At 41.1% G+C, this 18,824-nt stretch overlaps 1 protein-coding gene and 1 pseudogene across 2 annotated transcripts; both read right to left on the bottom strand.

The window, feature by feature from the left end:
- Window positions 1–399: 399 nt before the first annotated feature.
- Window positions 400–6,640, bottom strand: LOC147169400 (arachidonate 12-lipoxygenase, 12R-type-like). 2 transcript variants are annotated; one of them, XM_086082870.1, is made up of 14 exons: window positions 6,500–6,640; window positions 5,172–5,376; window positions 5,001–5,082; window positions 4,743–4,865; window positions 4,520–4,623; window positions 4,155–4,321; window positions 3,864–4,007; window positions 2,980–3,183; window positions 2,789–2,875; window positions 2,545–2,714; window positions 1,787–1,908; window positions 1,578–1,678; window positions 1,335–1,505; window positions 400–579 (listed from the first exon to the last, which is right to left on the bottom strand). In XM_086082870.1, exons 1-14 carry the CDS (start codon window positions 6,638–6,640, stop codon window positions 400–402), a joined length of 2,001 nt encoding a protein of 666 aa, XP_085938996.1. The 2 variants fall into 2 exon arrangements, with proteins under 2 accessions (XP_085938996.1, XP_085938997.1); XM_086082871.1 differs by having other exon boundaries at window positions 4,155–4,339; window positions 4,544–4,623.
- A 1,350-nt stretch (window positions 6,641–7,990) lies between these two features.
- LOC147169399 (arachidonate 12-lipoxygenase, 12R-type-like) lies at window positions 7,991–18,616 on the bottom strand (annotated as a pseudogene).
- Between the last annotated feature and the right edge of the window lie 208 nt (window positions 18,617–18,824).

The following is an 18,824-nucleotide window of genomic DNA, read 5'->3' as shown; positions in this document are numbered from 1 at the left end:
CAAAACAGCTCGAGTCAGATAAGAGGGGTAAAGGTAAAGTCATGAGTTTGATGGGCATCAGCTTGTTGATCCTTCCAACCAGGATTCAAATCTGTGAGACAACAAAAACTTACTTTGACTGAAGATGGAACTTCAAATGATGTCAAGCAAAAACTAATTGTTAAATTGTCAGATTTCTAAATTCTTGTGATATTTAAACAAGAAACAAGACTTCACATGCTTTCACTTTTTTGCTTGCTTGGCCTGCAACCAGCCTTACGGGACAAATTGTGATTAATCTTAGAGGTTCCCTGTGATACTTTATTTAAAAATATGTTGAATACTACTATTCATGAACACTCAAAACGCAAACATTTCCCAATCATGGCATCCTCCTCCTTGATTGTGATTTTCCAATGTTTAGATGGCCACACTGTTCTCAATTTTCTTTGGGTCCAGATAAGTGTAAGGGACTTTCAGATTTGTGTTTCTGTTGTTGATCGCAATCGACAACATGTCAAGGTCAGCTTTAAAATCCCTTTGCAACTTGAGGGGAGTCTCTTCAGTGTAATAGGCTTCGTGGTAGTGGCCGAGGGGGACCTGTCGACACAAAGAATATACATGAATATATAATAGTTCTCTCATCAACAAATTATCTTTTGATTTTAGTTACTTGAGCAGCTCTATGCTGTCAGACAGATAATGGAGTATTTTCTATGTGCTCCTTAGGCTTGACCTTAGGCATGTGACTGTGTCCCTTGCAGTGTTATGAGGGGTTTCTTCAGGATTTTGGGGCCTGCTATCATGGACCGTTCAATCCCTTTACAACCGGTTCTGATCATTATCTTTGTAGAACATAGGATCTAATGCAATCGAATGTCCAGGCCAAACCCATCTATTACAGTTTTTTAAATTTGGGCCTCAAATCTTGGTTTTGGCCTTCCATGTTCTCCTTGCAGGAGATCTTTCCTTTCTGTGGGTCTTGCTCTCAGAATATCGGACAGACGATCAGTTTAATCATCATTTTCTGGTAGATTGATGATCCTACCCTCATTTACGGTCACTAGCTTTTGTTTGTGGAAGTGAAGTGACAAGACAATCACAAATATCACAAATATAAGACAATACAACAAATTTTCACCCTTAAAACACTTAGGACTCTGACTTTCTGCAGCCGTACACCAGGGCAGCCATACACCAATGCAGAGCTACGACACACTGAACTAGCTAACTTGGAACTACAGGAGGCGGGCATTACAAAGGGGGATTAGAACCTTTGCTCCTTAGTCTGGTAACCCCCACGACCCAGACTTGGATCAACGTAATTTTTGGCATGTCAACTTTGGTGTACTTACAAAGTCTAAGGACTGCTTGCTGAGCAGCCAGACTGCGGCCATTCCCTGAACGGTCACGTTCTTCGGGGGCAACATCTCTAGCAATGTCGCCACACTTGTTGTCTCCTTTTCAGTTGGTGGAGCGCGCTGCAGGGTGGCGGGGGTGTTGGGCATCCAGCCATAATAGTCATACTGCAATGAGGGTTTGCAATAAGACCAGAACTAATATGAAGGATGTTTCTATTGTTTATCACAGGGATTCACCTGTCCGCTGTTTACGGCTGCATGTTGGCACGAGCTGGTGAACATCACCATGGTGACAAACTTGGTCAGTTCAGGCACAGTGTTGAAACTCTGAGGGATTCCTGGGAAGGAAAAAAAAAGAACATGAGAGAACTGTATCACTCTCAGGACCTTGAGCTGCTGATGAATAAAATGTGCACTCATGTAGCATTATTCTTTGTAAATATCACCTGTTTGTGGTTGGGAAAGGAATCCGTATTTAAAAATTTCCCCAATCCAAGTCTGCAGTTCTGTGTCTTTTAGGACCTCACCATCATTTTTGTAGTAGTGTTGTATCACTCCCTGCACAAATCTTTTGAGGGACAACTTGTATCATGAGACATCGATTCTGCTAAATATGTTCACTGATACTTACAGACTCTGTAATTGAAGAGAACCATACTCTCTCTCTCTCTCTCTCTCTCTCTCTCTCTCTCTCTCTCTCTCTCTCTCTCTCTCTCTCTCTCTCTCTCTCTCTCTCTCTCTATGTCTCTGTATCTCTCTCTGTCTCTCTCTCTCTCTGTCTGTCTCTGTGCCTTCCTCCTTTTCTACTCTCTAAACCAAACGGCAGAGGCAGATTGGGTGCCCCAGTCTTTGGTCGAAGTTTCCTCTCAAGAGAATTCAGAGTTTTTCCTTTGCCTCTGTCGGCTAGTGCATGCTCATGTAAGGTTCATTTGGTGCTGCGTTAGTCTTTTAATAAGTGAGTGGTGTAGTCTTTGACCTGTAACAGTTACAAGACTACTTTCTCGTTCATAAAATGAGTACTATTATGATTATTGGGTTGGACAGTCCTGTTAATGTCATAGTTACTTCAGAGGAGAAACTAAATTATGATAACTGCAAATTACACCAGATCCTCGAGAAAATTCTGTTTGACCTAAGTGTCACCTGACTATAAAGATTTGTAGAGATTGGTGTTAACAATAATTTCTCATGCAAAAAGTCATACTTGAACATGATGCTCCACAGTTTGAGTCCATCATCTCTGTAGTAGAAGTTAGGCAAGTCCTGCATGTCGCGATCAGCGATATCGTCGGGGATGCAAAGGGACCTGTAGGTGATCGAAGACAGCGATCTGGCCAAGATCTTATTCAAAGCCTCTCCACCAGAAGCTGTAAACTGAGGAATAGTAGAACGCATGAAGTAAGCAGAGTATCTTAAATGTCATGCTGAAAGGAAAGGTTGACTTTTACCTTGGTGAAGAGTCCAGTGGGTCCTATGAGACTGTCCCGAGCTAATACATTTATATGCAGAGTGTATCGAGTGTGGGGCATGAGGAGCTAAAAGGATAGAAGAAAGGACCATGAAACAAAATCTTGAGACAACATATGTTTTGATGAATAAAATCACTTGGTTAAAACCAGATAGAAGATGTTCCTGTTACCTTGTACAAGGGATGCACCATGGGCAAATTGCGCATCAGTGAAACCGCAAAAACTTCAGCCAACAGGTGAGTGCGCAGCAAGTGGGCGTTGATTTGGTGCTCTGAGAAATCGGCACTTCTCACAAAAATCTTAGCCGTCAGCCAGTCATATACAAAGTCAGTTGGGAAAAAGATGGGGTTGTCCTCAGCCGGAATCTGCTTCAGCTGTGGTAGGGGGAGCAAATATATTCAAATTAAGGATGGACCTTAGAAGGATGGTATGTTGGATTTTGTAACTGCAGATGCTACACTGCACTGAGACTTGTCTCCACGTATTTAATCCACTTTCTAACAGAAAACCATGGCATCACATTGAAGTGTTGATTTGAAACCCAGCTGTGAACCGGCGCAGCAGATATTAAAGGTCACATTTTGATAAAGCCATCATAAGCCGTCATTTGCAAAAAGCAGAGAAGAGATCTTCAGGCAGCCAAGCCAGAAACCTTCTTGACTTTGAGGACCACAGCTTCAGTCTGCTAATCTAGAAGTACTGTCCCTGACCTACACACATTGTTGAAAAATTGTGTGACCCACTTCGGGGATGCTTCAACCATCTTGCCGCAACATCGCCGATCAGCAGCTTTGGCAATGAAAACACAGAATAAAATGCAGTCTATTCAAACTCTATATACTCCACCTCCTAATGGACCTTTGAGGTGAATAATCAACGGTTGAGAAACTCTGACAAACATTCCCAAAACACGCACATGAAATGCTTGGACCTGTTAGATCTGTTCAACAGGTAGTGCTCAGTGGACAGCTAATATCCACTCTTTGCTTGCAGGTTTATGGGACATTCACAGTTAAAAATATTTTACTTGTACATTGGATTAAGCTAATGTCACCTGAATGGCAATTGGCATCAACTTGTCGTCTTGTCTTTTGTGAAGCAAGACAAGGGGCGCCATCAAGTACTGCTGCATCCCTTCTATGGTGTTTGCTGACATTCCGTCCAGGTTCTTGTAGTCACATAGGTAAATGTTACCTTGCTGTTTGGGAACGAACAAATCTGAATTCTTATATTGTAGATACTACATACTGTACTGTATAGTGCAATGCAGTGTTTATGTGCTGTTGAAAAAATGGTTCTATAGGCTATATTCAAATTTTTCGTAAAACGAGAATGTGAACCGAACCTCCAACTCATTGGAAAGGTTTGAGCCACCAGGAATGAAGACCATGTCATCAGTCACAGGGAAGTTCTTGGGCAGAGTTTTGCAACGTTGAATCAAGGTAGGATTGACTCCATTTAGGAACTGGTAAGCAAAAAACCAGTTCTCACCCCAGTATTCGTGGACATGTTCTGACAAAACACATAAAACTTTACAGCACATTTGTCAAAAATAATAATACAGAAACTAATAATTGAAATACTCCTGTTACTACTTTGCTGGTGTTAATGCATTATTTATGTTCTTTTTTTTATCCTGACTCCTATAAACACTTGACAAATAACACTTAAGCACTTGGTGAGGATGGAAACGCCATTTGGCCTCAGTACCTAATAAGGGTGTGTCTCTGTTACAGAACACTTCATCGATTAAGTAAAGATGTTCCCAATTTTTCTTGTTGTTAATCAGCCCTTTCCGATAAAGCTCCTCCAACCTGGGAAACAAAGCAGGCAGCTTTTTTGCAAGAAATAGTAGCTATGGTAACTAAAAGAAAGTAGTTTCATCATTGAAAGCATTGGTTCCATTATACTGTAAGATTTGGAGGGCTCTTACCCTGAAGCCGCTGTGAATGTAAACCCTATAAATTTGGTGTAGGAGAACTGGACCTCATCTGGCAGGGTCGAAGGACCATCTGCCTTAATTGTGTAGGGCACACCTGGGGCATAAAAATCCCAGCTATTGGGAGGTTTAAAGATTGTTATTTCACACAGAATGTTTTCCATATTAAAAAAAAAAAAAGCAAATACAGTATTGAAAATAAATAATTATGTACATAAATAAGAAAATGCAGTACACAGTGAAGACACTCACTCATAGTAAGTACTTCGCAGGCTCATCTCCTTCTGCCTCTCGTGCTGAGCAAGAGGGTGGCTTTCATCAAAGATCCTCAGAGCTTTTAGAGCAAAACCACAAACATTGCATGAGTATCATTTGTCGCTATCAAGTATTCAATAGCAGACAAGCACACATATGACAACCCACCTTTGCCCTCTCTGAAGAGATGAGTCTCGCTGTCAGTGATCCAGCAGTACACTGGAAAGGTATAGACGTCATCCTCGGGTGATTTGATTTCCACCTTGTCAGGGAACCAAGCGTCATTGGCTAAAGCGATGATTGGTTCTTTGTGTAGTTGTATCAGAAACAGCTGTCCAAGGGAATTTGGGCAGGAAACAGTATAAGTTGACACCTGGAAAATTGACAGAAAGGGTTGTCTCTTGAAATCATTTATGCACAATTACAAGTAATTTTCGGGACAATTGTGTCATTTTGTGTTTTTCATTCCAGTCAGTGCAGAACTGTCTGGGTACACAAACCCAAGCCCTTGCACAAGCATGGTGAACCTAGATGGCCGTTCTGCCAAAGTGACTGCTGTGGTACAAAGATCCAGCTGTATCATTGCAAGAGCTGGGACAAGAGGGAAGAGAGTTCTGACCAAAGAGCCAGTAGAGATCAATTCTAAGATAACTCACTCTATCCGGCCTCCAATGTACCGCCAGATCATGTCCATATCGCATGGCCAGTCGCGGATCTGTACATCTACGTAACCTCAAAAATAGTTTGAAATTTGGACACCAAACCGTGACCTTATATGGTATTCGATAAGACGTGTGCAGTATTTCGACTTCTCAAGCCATCTCATGAAAAGATATATATATGTAGTAACCTCCAGGTAAAAAGCAGGATCTATATATAAATATTTGACAATTTGACAAGTCACAGCAACAACTGCTGCTGATTTGCCAATTGAAAGTTGAAATACTAAGTTAGCTACTGTGAAAAAAGAACAAAGATTTCAAAAACAATATGAATGTTTCAAGAAATAAACAATGCAATTAGTTTATTTTTTACCTTAATTTTGGTGATCAATGCTATAGCTAAATTGCACACATTATATTTATGTTATTATTATTTTGTATAAATTATGTCTTGGAAAAATTGTTTGCTAAAAATTAAACTCCCAACAGATTTTTTTTTTTCGAGAACCTTGATTTTCCTTTCAGAATAAATATTGTCTATGGGGTATTGTATTTAAGTAATTACAGCATTTTATTTTTATTATTTTATTATTATTTCATTCATTCATTTTTAAGTGAGTACGTACCGAAAGAAAGTTTTAATTCTAGCTGACACACTGATTGCAACGTAACTTCTAAATAATTCAAACTGACAATAAATTCATTTTGTAATTGAAATCATTCATGCATTTCATGTTTTAATATGGATCTTGTGTATACCTTGGTTGGCAATCAATCATCTTTTGGCACTTTCAGTACAACTCCAACGAGCACACGAAATAGTGATATACTTACTGGTCCTGGGAAGTTGTACAAACATGTGAGCTGTGTGCGGTCACTCTCGCCATCAGTGCCCACCAGCTTGATGTGCACGCTGTTCGTGGTGGCGGCGGCAGCTCGGTTGCCTGTGTAGACGGTCACCTCATAGTTCACCATTGTTATTACAGGACGATGAGAAATCCTAATACGGGCAATGGGATTCTTCTTTGAATTAGAAACAACGAGCTACAACAGGTTCTTATATACTGTGAATGGGGGAGTGGGAGGTGTGAGAGGTTTTCGATTAGGGAGGTACCTGTGACAGGTTCATTAGGAATGTTAGACGTGTAGGAGTAATGACCAGTGCAAATGTGGTCATTCCCAATTAGATCAAAAGCTCAGATGAGATCAAAGGGGAAGGTAAAATCAAGAGTTTGATGAGCATCAGGTTGTTGAGCCCTTCAGCCAGGATTCAAACTTGTTCAAGGTTCACCTGTATAAGGTTTGTTGCCACCATTGTTGTACGGGTTTGTTGCCACCATTGTTGTACGGCTTCCCTGCCAAAAAACTATTAGGTTACGCAACAACAACTTTTCAACTGTAAGAGCTGGTAGTTTCTCTTTGCTTTCATGACAGGAGTAAAAAAAAGAAAAGAAAAAATGTTAAAAGCAAATATGTAAGAAAAGCTTTGAGAGGGTACAAAAAAAAAAGAATTTAATATCGTGAGGTATTTCAGTTATCAGCATGATTGAGATATATATGTGTAAAGTATTCCATTACATTTTGAGTTAACGCGCAAAACCAGTAACTACGTTAAAAAATTTAAATGACAAAAAAAAAATATTTACATGCATTCGAGACAGAGATTAGTTTATGACCGGCCGGCCCTTGCAAAATCTTTGATTAAAAATATAACGTGAAATATGCAGTGCCAACATCATAAAATGAAAACATTGGCTCGGTCTGAAAAGGCAACAAAGCAATGACAAAAACCTGTCCATTAGGTTGCCTTTTTTAAACTTCCATTGGACACAGATGGAACTCACCTACTGAACAATTAACCTCCATTACAGGCATTTGTTTTGTTTAGCCGAGTTTTAATTCCATTTTCTTGCGCTGTGTCTTCCTGGATGGCGACACTTTAAAATGGACGATGGGGAAACCACATTAGAGCAACCCAACTGTGATGCTCTATCATTCACACACACATTATGGCACAATTCTACTTTGACGAAAGAATGAAGTCCAAGTAGTGTCAAGCAAGAACTAATTGTTAAATAGTCAGATTTGTAAATTCTTGTGATATTTAAACTTTTATTTGCAACAAACAAATACATACATTGTTTAATAAAAACAAGGTTTCACATGCTTTTCACTTACCCTGCAAGTATTCAAGTCGATACAGAGCACAACAAGAAAAAATATATATATTTGACTTACAGGTAACTAACAAGTCCTTCCTCTTTTGTTTATTGTTGGAAAAGTCAACCAGCCTCATGAAACAAATTGTGATTAACTTTCCGATGTTTAAATGGCCACACTGTTCTCAACCTTCTTAGGATCCAGATAAGTGTAAGGGATTTCCAGACTTTCATTTCTGTTGTTGATCGTAATCGCCAACATGTCAAGCTCAGCTTTAAAATCCATTTGCAACTGTCTCTTCAGCGTAATGGGCCTCGGGGTAGTGGCCGAGCGGGACCTGTTGACATAAAGAACATCTGTGAATATATATAACACTTCTGTCATCAACCAATTCTCTTTTTATTTTAGACACTTTGATCAGCTTGACCTGGTCAGACAGATACTAGATTGTTTTCACAACCAGTCCTCATGTGCTCCTTTGGCTGGGAAAAGACATGTGAGCGTGTCCATTGCAGTGTTCTGAGGGGGATTCTTCATGACTATGAGGCCTACTATCAATCCCTTTACAACTGGAGTAGAAGCTTTGTTTGCATTTCTAGCAAGTCAAACTTCTGCTTGGTTGAATCCTCCACCGGTTATGATCTGAATTGAATTTAATAAAATGTCAAGGCAGCATTGTAGACAAGAGGTTAGCACTTGTGCCTTACAGTTCTACCATTCGGGTCTCGAATCTTGGTTTTGTCTTTCCTGTGTAAAGTTTGCATTGTTTCCTTGTGCTTGCAGGAGATTTTTCCTTTCTCTGGGTCTTGCTCTCAAGGGAGGGAACATTGTATCATGCGATTGACAGATGATCATTTAAATGCACTTGCAGACTGTCATGTATTAATGTTCCTACCCTCACTTATGGGCACTAACTTTTATTCATGGCTGAAGTGACAAGACCATCACAAAAATCACAAATACAATACAATACAATACAATGAATTTCCTTCAGAGGCAGGCTGGAATCACCCTTAGGAAAGTTTGTCCGTGTCACCGCCCCTCCCCCCCCACCCCCACCCCCCACCCGCCCCGCCCTATCTATTTTTTTTAATGCACCACATACACTCAGTAACATGCTTGGGTGGCGGGTGGATCGGAGCGTGGGAATATCATTTCCCCGTGGGGGTTGCGGGGTGGGGGGGTGTCTTGGGGATTGGGGACGTGTGGGCGGCTGGGGCTGGGTTGGGGTGGGTGGCGGGGGTGGATGGGGGGCGGGGGGTCGTGGGGGGGCGGGGGTTGGGGGCCGGTGGGGTGCCTGGTGGGCCTGCAGTGCCCCGTCCTGCTGCGTTGGGCCGGGGGCGCGGGCCGTGTTGGGGCGGGGGGCGCTCTTGCTCCTGGGTTTGCTCTCCGGCCAGTGGCCCTGGCGGGGCCCGGGGGTCGTCCTTTGGCGCTGCCGCGGCCTGGGGGGCCCTGAGGTGTTGCGCTTGCTCTGTTCCGGCGGGGGTCGACGGCTCCCCTCTTTGGTGGAGATTTTCATGCATGCCAGATCCACCACACCAGCATCTACCGAAACTCAGACACAATCTGTTTCCTCCTCAGGTTATTGAATCGGTGGAGGCTGGTGTCTGCGGATCTCACGCGGCTTCGTCTGTCCTTCCTTCCTTTTCTCGGTCTCTCCTTTGGTTTCTTGAGGCCTCCCTGATTTTATGTTTTTTGGATTTGTTGGGGTCTGGATGTTTCTTGGGCTGGGGAGGAGTTCTGGTGGGGGGTGTCTGGTCGGTGCTGGATTTCACCTTCCTTGGTTTTCTTTGGTCCCCTCGGGTCTCCTGGTGTTCGGTTTAGGTGAACGGTATGAGATTTTTTCTAATAGGTTTTCTGGTGAGCTAACGCACGCACGCACGCACGCACATACACATACTCACCCACACACACACACACAAAAAAATAAATAATAATAAATAATAATAATAATAAAATAAAAGAGCAATGATGATGACATTTCCGAATGAACAATACTGAGCTCTTAGAAAAGAAAAAAAAATAAATTAAAAAAAAAATTAAAAAAAAGGAAAAAAAAAGAAGGAAAGTTTAGACATCCAGGAGTGACTCTGACTTTCCGCAGCCGTACACCAGGGCAGAGCTACGACACACTGAACTAGCTAACTTGGAACTCATGGAGGCGGCTTGAGAAAGGGGGATCTTAGCGTTGCTAGTTAGAGTGGTACCCCCACGACCCAGATCTGGATCAGCGTAACAATAAGTGTCTGTTTTTTCCCCACAAAATTTTTGTCACGTCAACTTTGGTGTACTTACAAAGTCTGAGGACTGCCTGCTGAGCAGCCAGACCGTGGCCATTCCCTGAGCAGTCACGTTGATCGGGGGTAATGTCTCTAGCATAGTGGCCTCGCTTGTTGTCCCCTTTTCAATTGGTGGAGCTCGCTGCAGGGTGACGGGAGTGTTGGGCATCCAGCCACCATAGTCATACTGCAATGAGGGTTTGCATTAAGACCGGAAGTAATACAAAGGTTATTTCTGTTTATCACACCTTTCCGCTGTTTACAGCTGCATGTTGGCACGAGCTGGTGAACATCACCATGGTGGCAAACTTGGTCAGTTCAGGCACAGTGGTGAAACGCTCAGGGATTTCTGAGAATGGAAAATAAGAACATGATTAAACTTTATCACTGCCAGAACCTTGAACTGCTGATAAATAAAGTGTGCACGCACTTAGCAATGTGTAGCATCATTCTCTGTAAATATCACCTGTTTGTGGCTGGGAAAGGAATCCGTGTTCAAAGATGTCCCCAATCCAAGTCTGCAGTTCTGAGTCTTGTAGAACCTCCTTGTCACTTTTGTAGTAGTACTGTATTACTCTCTGCACATCTATTTTGAGACATATCCATTCTGCTAAATATTTTCAATTATACTTACAGACTCTATAGTATCCGACAGTGGTTCTCAACCCCGGTCCTCGAGTACCCCTATCCAGCCTGTTTTCCATGTCTCCCTTAGCCAACACAGCTAAGAATCGTTATCAGGCTTCATGCAGGCCTGGCTGATTAGCTGATCAGTTGAAACACCTGTGTTGGCTGAGGGAGACATGGAAAACAGGCTGGATAGGGTTACTCGAGGACCGGGGTTGAAAACCACTGGTATAGGGTAAGGAGAAATATATCTGCACATTCAATCAGATCCTCGAGAAAATTTAAATTTGACCTAAGTGTCGCCCCACTACAAAAATTTGTCAAGACTGGTGTTGCAATAATTTGTCATGCAAAAAGTCATACTTGAAAATGATGCTCCAGTTGGAGTCCATCATCTCTGTAGTAGAAATTGGGAACGTCCTGCAAGTCGCGATTAGCAATGTTGTCAGGGATGCAAAGGGACCTGTAGGTGATCGAGGACAGCGATCTTTCCAAGATCTTCGTCAAAGCCTCTTCACCAGAAGCAGCAAACTGAGGAATGGTACAGTAGATGGTGTAAAGGCCTCGATACACCAATCTGACGTAGGCCAAATGTGACCAACGCCTCCCCCCTGTGGCATCAGCCTGGCCGTCGGCACGTCACGCGATGGAAAAATTACAGAAAAACACACCATAACAGACAGGCACCGACGCCATTTATTAAGTATCTTCTGCATGAGAACTAATCCCCCTCCCTATCTTTGGTGGCGGTGACGTGGGCCTCGTAGGATGTCTTGGAATTTTATTTGAGCATTCATGGCTGACGCAGATTCGCGCGAGTTATGAAATAAATGACAGCGATTGACGACGACGCGCGAGGAATTCAAATCAGTGTAACCAGTTGACAGTGACATAATGTTAAAGAAATTACATTAGTATTTTAAGACCTTCCACAGTTTACTATAGGCATATAATGATTAAAGCTTACCTTTGACACCATGGCGGTGTAGTTTTTTATGATCCACTATGCTTGCTTTGAATTCATTTGGACAGAATATTTACTGATAAAGGCTACTTTTGTCACTATTCCATGGAGGTCTCAAAGAAAGTGGGCGTGCGTTTAGTCCGCAGAGGCGGTGCGGAGGTGGGTCTGCACCTAATGACGTCAAAAAGTAAGCACCTGTTTGTTTTCTCACGGTGGGAGTGTCTGGTGCTTGGAGAGCAGAATGGCCTAGAATATCTCATAGAGGGGTGAATGGAGGAAAACACCACTTCGGTGATGTTTTTGGTGGGGAATTAACATTTTAACATCGCTAAAAGCTCAAAAAGTAAATTTTTTACGTTACAGTCCCTTTAAGAAATATGTTTGAAGACAATGAGGATGTTGAACATTTCGAAGGCTTTGTAACTGCATGATGAATGATTACCACTTGATCCTTGAGGTTATTTCAAGTGCGCTCCAGTGTTGAAGGTAAATTAACCGCAGATGCAACACAGTTTGGTGATTAAAAAAAATATATATATTGAAGGTTTATAATAATAAACTGATTTGTGTCAACGCCATAGGTGTAAGCTCTGAAATGATTTTGGAATTATGTTTCTATCTGTTTCAGGAGATGTCGAGATATTTAGTAGGCGGTGACAATATTGTTGAATTTCCAGGAAAACTTCAAGTTTTCAGGGGTGATTCAAAAGTCACCTACAGGTTTTAGAGGCATGTTTTGGCAGGCGCTTTAGGCCTTAATGGGTTAATCAGGCGGCGCAAGCCGACGCCCGGACGCTTTCCGACGTCGGATTGGTGTATCGAGGCCTTAAAACAGAACAGCTTAAATGTCATGCTGAAAGGAAAGGTTGACTTTTACCAGGGTGAAGACTCCAGTCCTATGAGCTGCTCCCGAGCTAATTATTGATATGTGGAGTGTATCGAGTGTGAGGTATGAGAAGCTAAAGGGATAGAAGGAAAGACCATGAAACAAAATCTTGAGACAACAGATGTCTTGATTGACATTTAGTTGGTTGAGAAAAGCTCCTGTTACCTTGTACAGTGGGTGCACCATGGGCAGGTTGCGCAGCAGTGACACTGCAAAAACTTCAGCCAACAAGTGAGTGCGCAGCAAGTGGGCGTTGATTTGGTGCTCTGAGAAATCAGCACTACTCACAAAAATCTTAGCTGTCAGCCAGTCGTACGCCGGGTCAGTTGGTAAAAAGATGGGGTTGTCCTCGGCCGGAGTCTGCTTCAGCTTTGGGAGGTGGTGCAAATATAATCAAAGTAAATATGGACGTTTGGAGGACATCATGTTGTATTTTTATAACTGACAATTCTACAAATGATCTGCACTGTAGCTCCATTCTCCCCTGAGATACTTCTCCACTTATTATTATTTTTTTAACGGAAAATCATTGCCTCAGATTGAGGTGTTGATTTTTAACCCAGCCATGTCACATTTTGATAAAGCCATCATAATTACAAACCATCAACGCAACCAATACAGACTCCATATCCCTCACCTTCTACCTGACCTATGAGGTAAAAATTCAACTATTAGGAGAATCTGCCAAACATTCCCAGCACGCCGACATTATATGCTTGGGCCTGTCAGATTTGTTCAACAGGTGGTCAGCTAAGCCCCTCTCTTTACTTGAGGGTCCATGACATTCAGTCGCAGATCTGATGATATATTCACAGTACAAAGTTGATCACTGGCCTGTGACTGGGAGTCTGGTGTCACGTGCACTTATGGTCGAGCATATGGGACCCAACGTGATGTTAGTAAGTAGATAAGAAGTCTTGTAACATAGCCCGTCTATCTATCCAGTACTGCAGAATCTTTCTACCTTACCCATAAACTCAGGCTTTGGTCAACCACCATTACAAATATTTGACCTGTACATTGGATTAATCTAATGTCACCTGAATGGCAATTGGCATCAGCTTGTCGTCAGGTCTTTTGTGAAGCAAGACGAGGGGAGCCACTAAGGGTTGCTGCATCCCTTGTATGGTGTGTGCTAGCATTCCGTCAAGGTTCTTGTAGTCACACAGGTACACGTTACCTTGCTGTTTGACGGCAAATAAATATGAATGCTTATATTGTCTGTACTACATACCGTATAGTCAAGTGCAAAGCCGAGTTTTTGTGTTGTTGACAAAACAGCTCTGAATATTCAAATCTCAATTAAAACGATTGTGAAAAGAATATGAAACAAACTGTTACCTTCATCTCATTGTACAAGTTTGAGTAACCGGGAATGGAGACCATGTCATCAGTCATGGGGAAATTCTCGGGCAGAGTTTTGATACGTTGAATCAAGGTGGGATTGACTCCATTTAGGAACTGGTATGAAAATAACCAGTCCTCCTTCCAGTGTTCTTGGACGTAATCTGACAAAAGGAATAAACGTTTAAAGCACATTGTAGTAAGATAAAATAGAACTGTCAAAGTTAAAGTGTTGACTCTGGAGATTCATTTAGACAAAATAGACATCTTGATAAGGTGTGTCGTGAACAGGGAGGAAATAGAAAGAACAAAGAGATGATTGGCATATGGCATCCCTGCCTACTAATTATCTTTGCAAAAGTGAGTAAATCATGAAGTTTTTATCCTAGATGACACACTAATTGCAACGTGGCTTCCAAATTAAAACTGCATTCACATCTTTCAATTAAAACTGACAATATATTTATTTTTTTGTGTGCGTGCAAGTATACTCATCATTTCATGTTTTAATATGGTGCCTTGTGGGGACCTTGGTTGGCAACCAATCAGCTTTTGGCTATTTAGGTACAAACTTAAATGAGAACACAAAATAAAAATAGTGTTTTAATGTACTTACTGATCCTCTGGAGTGATCAAAGACTTGAGCCATGTGCGGTTGCTCTTGCCATCTGTGCCCACCAGCTTGATGTGCACGTTGTTCACCGTGTCGGCGTGATTTCGGTTGCCTGTGTAGACGGTCACCTTATAGTTCACCATTATTACGACTGAATGATGAGGAATACTAATACGGGAAATTAGATTTCTCGTTCAAGTAGAGACAACCGGCCACAAGTTTCTTGTATATTATGTATGGTTGTTAGGGGGAGGTACCGGTGACTGAGTGAATGAGTGGTTTTTATTTTAGTTTTATTGTCTGATGTATCTGCGCAATGTTGTGACATTTTAATTTGCAAGCTAAGCACTTCCACATTTAAATCCCATTAACAGTAAATGCAGATGCAGTACAGTAAGGCACTCAAGAATCGGACTCATCTGGTGCATCATGTTAATGACGATATTCCTTTTTGCACAACTGTATGATTATGTCAGATGTGATCACCCGATATAATCGTTAAGTAACAAATTTGGTCAAATAAGGAATGTGATTTGTTCAGATTATCTTTTGATCAACGAATTAGAAGCAATCAAAAATGAAGGATGCAGACAACCAACCAAGTGATATGCAACGGGGGGAAAATCTTGTTAAACGGGGTCATTTTTCCCGCCCAGAATAACAGGCATTGTACATTTTATTTGTGACAATTAAGTGGAACAGGGATTACTGAATGCTTTCACCCTTTACAAAGCTTTTCTACCTTCAAAGTGCTCAAAGTGAGGACCCTGATAGACCAACGATCAAAATTCCTTGGCGGCAAGTAAAACGGTTTGTGACCATTAAAACTGTTGGTCAATGTCTGGCGAAATTCTTTGTGAGCGTTCTCGAGATCAGTCTTGGTCTCGAGGCTGGTCCCAAGACCACTTTTTAAGGGTCTCGGTCTTGTCTCGGAATTGAAGGAATTTTTAGTCGGCCTTGTCTCGATAGGCGGACTCTGAATTTCTGATCAAGACTGGTCGAGGGTTTTTTTTGTATGATTTTTCCTTGATCTATACAGTACTGTACAGCATTTTTCTGGGATTGGGTTCAGTCATTTTTACTGATGCTATTTAAAAAAAAAAGTGTATGCAGTCTTTCCCAACTGCAACTTGCAACCTGTGGGAAGTTCATCTTGATAAGGTGTGGGGTGAACCAGAAGGAAATAGAAAGAACAGAGATGATTGGCATACGGCATCCCTGCCAGGTAATGGCCCAACAAGATTAGGCAACAAAAGCAGCAGCATTTCTCAACTTTTGCTGCTGGCGTTATCGAGTTTTACCCATCGCAAGAGTTACTTGGTGATTTAGTGTAGCAAGATTGCCGTTTGTCAAGAAACGGTTTCATCCCTACTTTACGCCCTTGGGTGCGGTTTGACCTTCTATCTAATTGGGTATGTTTCTGTATGTGGGCTGTTTTGAAAACAGTATTGAAGCTTAGCCAAAATATAAATCAGTCATTTTACTTTCAGTTGTACTTGCTTGTCACTTGTTGGAGAAATCAAAAGTAATTTGCGAACTTTGCAAAGCCAAATCCAAATAGCATCTTAGCTGAACGTCTTTGGTGTATCATCTCAAAACAAAATACCCTACTCAACTCAATACCTATGGGGTTCTCGTAAATCAACGCTGCTGGATTGTAGCGCTCGTAGGCAGGCCTAAATCTGCAAGCAAGGCGTTTTGAGAATTGTTTCTATGAGAAGAATATTAGAAAGACGTCTTTAAAGCTGTTAGTTTTTATTGTTTAGTTCAACAGTTGTAAAAAAAATATATATATATTTTCAAGGATCAAATGAAGCTAGTCTTTGTATTGAAATATATATATATTTTTTAATTGTTTTTATTTTGCCGTAAAAAAAAGGACAGGAAGAAAAAAAAAGTACAAAATAATGAACAAAATATAAACCTCACTTTCCAACGCCATCTATCAAATGCTTACCAGCTCCAATGAAAATCACAAACATAAAGAAGATGCCTACTTTGTATAAACTTTTGTACATTCCTATTTGAACAAATTTTCTTTTTTTTTCATTAAAATAATACACACAAAATCTGACCAACAATCTTTACCATTTTAAATATATTTTCTATTTGAGGATTTTTACATCAATTCCCAAATTGTATTCATTTAAATATGTATTTCAAGCTGCGTAGAAAATGTGATTAATCGCGATTAATTATGAAAAATTGTGCAATTAATTAATTACAAAATTGTAATCGCTTGAAAGAACTAATAATAATACAAAATAATAAGAATTGAAATACCAGAGTTTGGCACATCAATTAATTTAAATTTTGAGTGTCCATCCTTCTGTCATTGGCAATCTGCCAATATTTTAAGCCAAACCACATAATAATTGTCATTTGTGAGCGCAAATGGTCATTGACGGACAAAAACCCACTTGCGGCAATGCTTAAGTAAATTTCCTGTCATTTGTTTACCTCCAACTAAAGAGGTGTTCGTTATTGACAAACCTTCTGTCAATATTGACGGAATGCCCACCTCTGTTAAATACTACAGTTACTACTTTGCTGGTATTAATGCGTTCTTTTATTTGCTCTTGATTCTTAGAAACACTTGACGAACAACACTTAAAACACTTTTAGGCCTCGGTCAGCTACCTGATAAGGGTGTGTCTTTGTTATGGAACACGTCATTGATATCATCAAGATTTTTCCAATTTTCTTGGTTGTCAGCCAGCCCTTTTATGTTAAGCTCAACCAACCTGGGGAAAAAAGCAGGCAGATTTTACATAGCAAAAAAAAAAAACAACAACAACAAACAATGTTGATTGATCCCATAATATTGTAAATTTTGGATGGCTCTTAACCTGTAACCACTGTGAACTAAAACTCTGTAGCTTTGGTGAACGAGAACTGGATCGCAACTGTGGCAGGGTCAAAGGACCATCTGCCTTAATGGTGTGGGGGACACCTGGGGCATAAGAATCCCATCTGTTGGGTGGTTTAAAGATTAATGTAGCCTCATACAGAACACTTTAATTATAAAAAAAAGTAAACATTGGATGACACTCACTCATAGTCTGCACTTCGCTGGATCAGCTCCCCCTTCCTCGCGTTCTGTCCAAGAGAGTGGCTTTCATCAAAGATCCTCAGAGCTGTCAGAGCAAAACCACAAACATATTGCATGAGGAGGATTATTTGTAGGGTATCAAACACATGATGGCAGACAAGCGCACAAAAATCTAATTAACCCACCTGTGCCCTCTCTGAAGAGGTGAGCCTCCCCACTACAGATCCAGCAGTGCACTGGAAAGGTGTAGACGTCATTCTTGGGTGATTTGATTTCCACCTTATCAGGGAACCAAGCGTCATCATACGAATCGGCGTTAGGTCGTTTGACTAGTTTGATCAGAACCAGCCGTCCAAGGAAGTTTGGGCAGGAAACAGTACAAGTTGACCCCTGAAAAAATGACAGGAAATGTTGTCTCAAGAAATAAATAATAGACCCTGTACTTTTATTTTGATGACCAATGCTAAAGCTAGTTTGCGCACTGGTTTAATTTATATTCTTGTTAAATTATGCCTCCGAAAAAAGGTTTGCTAACAAGTACATTCCCAGCAGTTTTTTTTTCTCCTTCGAGAACCTTGATTTTCTTTTAGGTAGTGTACTACACTAATTATCTTTGCAAAAGTGAGTAAATCATGAAAGGAAGTTTTTATTCCAGATGACACACTAATTGCAACGTGGCTTCCAAATAATTAAAGCTGCATTCACATCGTTCAATTAAAACTGACAATATATATATATTTTTTTGTGCGTGCAAGTATACTCATCATTTCATGTTTTAATATGGTGCCTTGTGGGGACCTTGGTTGGCAACCAATCAGCTTTTGGCACTTTAGGTACAATCTCAAATGAGAACACAAAATAAAAATAGTGTTTTACTGTACTTACTGATCCTCTGGAGGTGATCAAAGACTTGAGCCATGTGCGGTTGCTCTTGCCATCTGTGCCCACCAGCTCGATGTGCACGTTGTTCACCGTGTCGGCGTGATTTCGGTTGCCTGTGTAGACGGTCACCTTATAGTTCACCATTATTACTATTGAATGATGAGGAATACTAATACGGGAAATTAGATTTCTCGTTCAAGTAGAGATAACCGGCCACAAGTTTCTTGTATATTATGTATGGTTGTTAGGGGGAGGTACCAGTGACTGAGTGAGTGAGTGGTTTTTATTTTCGTTTTATTGTCTGATGTATCTGCGCAATGTTGTGACATTTTAATTTGCAAGCTAAGCACTT

The sequence above is a fragment of the Leptonotus elevatus genome, chromosome 8 (genome assembly GCF_054856555.1).
Source record: "Leptonotus elevatus isolate MCC_2025b chromosome 8, RoL_Lele_1.0, whole genome shotgun sequence".
NCBI classification, from domain to species: Eukaryota; Metazoa; Chordata; class Actinopteri; order Syngnathiformes; family Syngnathidae; genus Leptonotus; species Leptonotus elevatus.
The sequence above is the reverse complement of the archived record's forward strand: the minus strand, read 5'-3'. Positions and strand labels throughout refer to the sequence as shown.